At 36.0% G+C, this 1,081-nt stretch overlaps 1 protein-coding gene across 1 annotated transcript in view; it reads left to right on the top strand.

Moving 5' to 3' along the window:
- Positions 1-1,081, top strand: part of LOC122348921 (semaphorin-3B-like) — a 13,693-nt gene that overhangs the window by 9,460 nt on the left and 3,152 nt on the right. The window contains 3 exon segments of the mRNA XM_043244808.1: positions 39-80; positions 195-352; positions 565-620. Of these exon segments, the coding sequence (XP_043100743.1) occupies positions 39-80; positions 195-352; positions 565-620 (256 nt within the window).

Genomic DNA, 1,081 nt, shown 5'->3' with positions numbered 1-1,081 from the left:
TTATAATTTAAAAAAAAAAAATTGTTTTCTTTTTTCAGGATTCTTCATCTATAATCAGTATGCAGATTTCCTCTAAACGGGTAAGAATGAGTCTCGTTAAAAATAAAATCCAGCTATTTTTAAACAGCAATGCAGGAAGACATGAAAGCAGTGTGTTAGTAAATCATGTGCTGATTTTTTCTCTCTCTCCACAGCAACAGCTGTACGTTGGCGCAGACACAGGTGTTGTCCAGGTGCCTCTGCACCGCTGCAGTATGTACGGTAAAGCTTGTGCCGAGTGCTGCCTGGCTCGAGATCCGTACTGCGCCTGGGACGGACACACCTGCACACGCTACCTGCCAAACACAAAACGGTACAGCTTCAGTCATGCTGGTTATTACATAGCTTGGTTTATACACATCGTATAGTGAGTCTAAAATTCTGACCACATTCAAAATTCAAAACAGAGACATTTTTACTGCTCGTCTCTGACTTTTGGACACTGGATTGCACACTCAAACCGGAGGAATATGTTATGCTAAGGATTTTTAATATTCTTGTGTATATGTGCATTGATGTGTGCAGGAGGTTCCGGCGTCAGGATGTGAGGAATGGAGATCCTAATGCACTCTGCTCAGGAGGTAATACTGCAATACCTCTGTCAGCCTCAAGGAGGAGCCATTTCTCTGTTCTCGCTACTACACAGTTATTTAGTCACAATTTAAGTAAATTTAAGAAGTGATTCTTACCTGGTGGGAGATCAAATTCAGTCAGATAAAAAAAATAATAATAATTTTTTCAAAACATTTTGTTTATGAAAAATGTATCAAAAGAGACTTAATATAGTTTTACATATTACTTTTAAATTGAATTTTTTTTTCTATTCAAAATTATATCAGAAAATGCTGTGAAAAGTATGATTTCTATGAAAAGATTAAGCTGCACAACTTTTTTTTATCATTCATAATAATTTTGTTTTAAATCAGCATATTAGAATTATTTCTGAAGGATCATGTGACACTGTGGACTGGAGTAATGGCTGCTGAAATGGCAGCTTTTGCAGCACAGGAACAAGTTTATATTATTATATGAAATATATTAA

The sequence above is a fragment of the Puntigrus tetrazona genome, chromosome 7, assembly GCF_018831695.1.
Source record: "Puntigrus tetrazona isolate hp1 chromosome 7, ASM1883169v1, whole genome shotgun sequence".
Classification (NCBI taxonomy): Eukaryota; Metazoa; Chordata; class Actinopteri; order Cypriniformes; family Cyprinidae; genus Puntigrus; species Puntigrus tetrazona.
The sequence above is the reverse complement of the archived record's forward strand: the minus strand, read 5'-3'. Positions and strand labels throughout refer to the sequence as shown.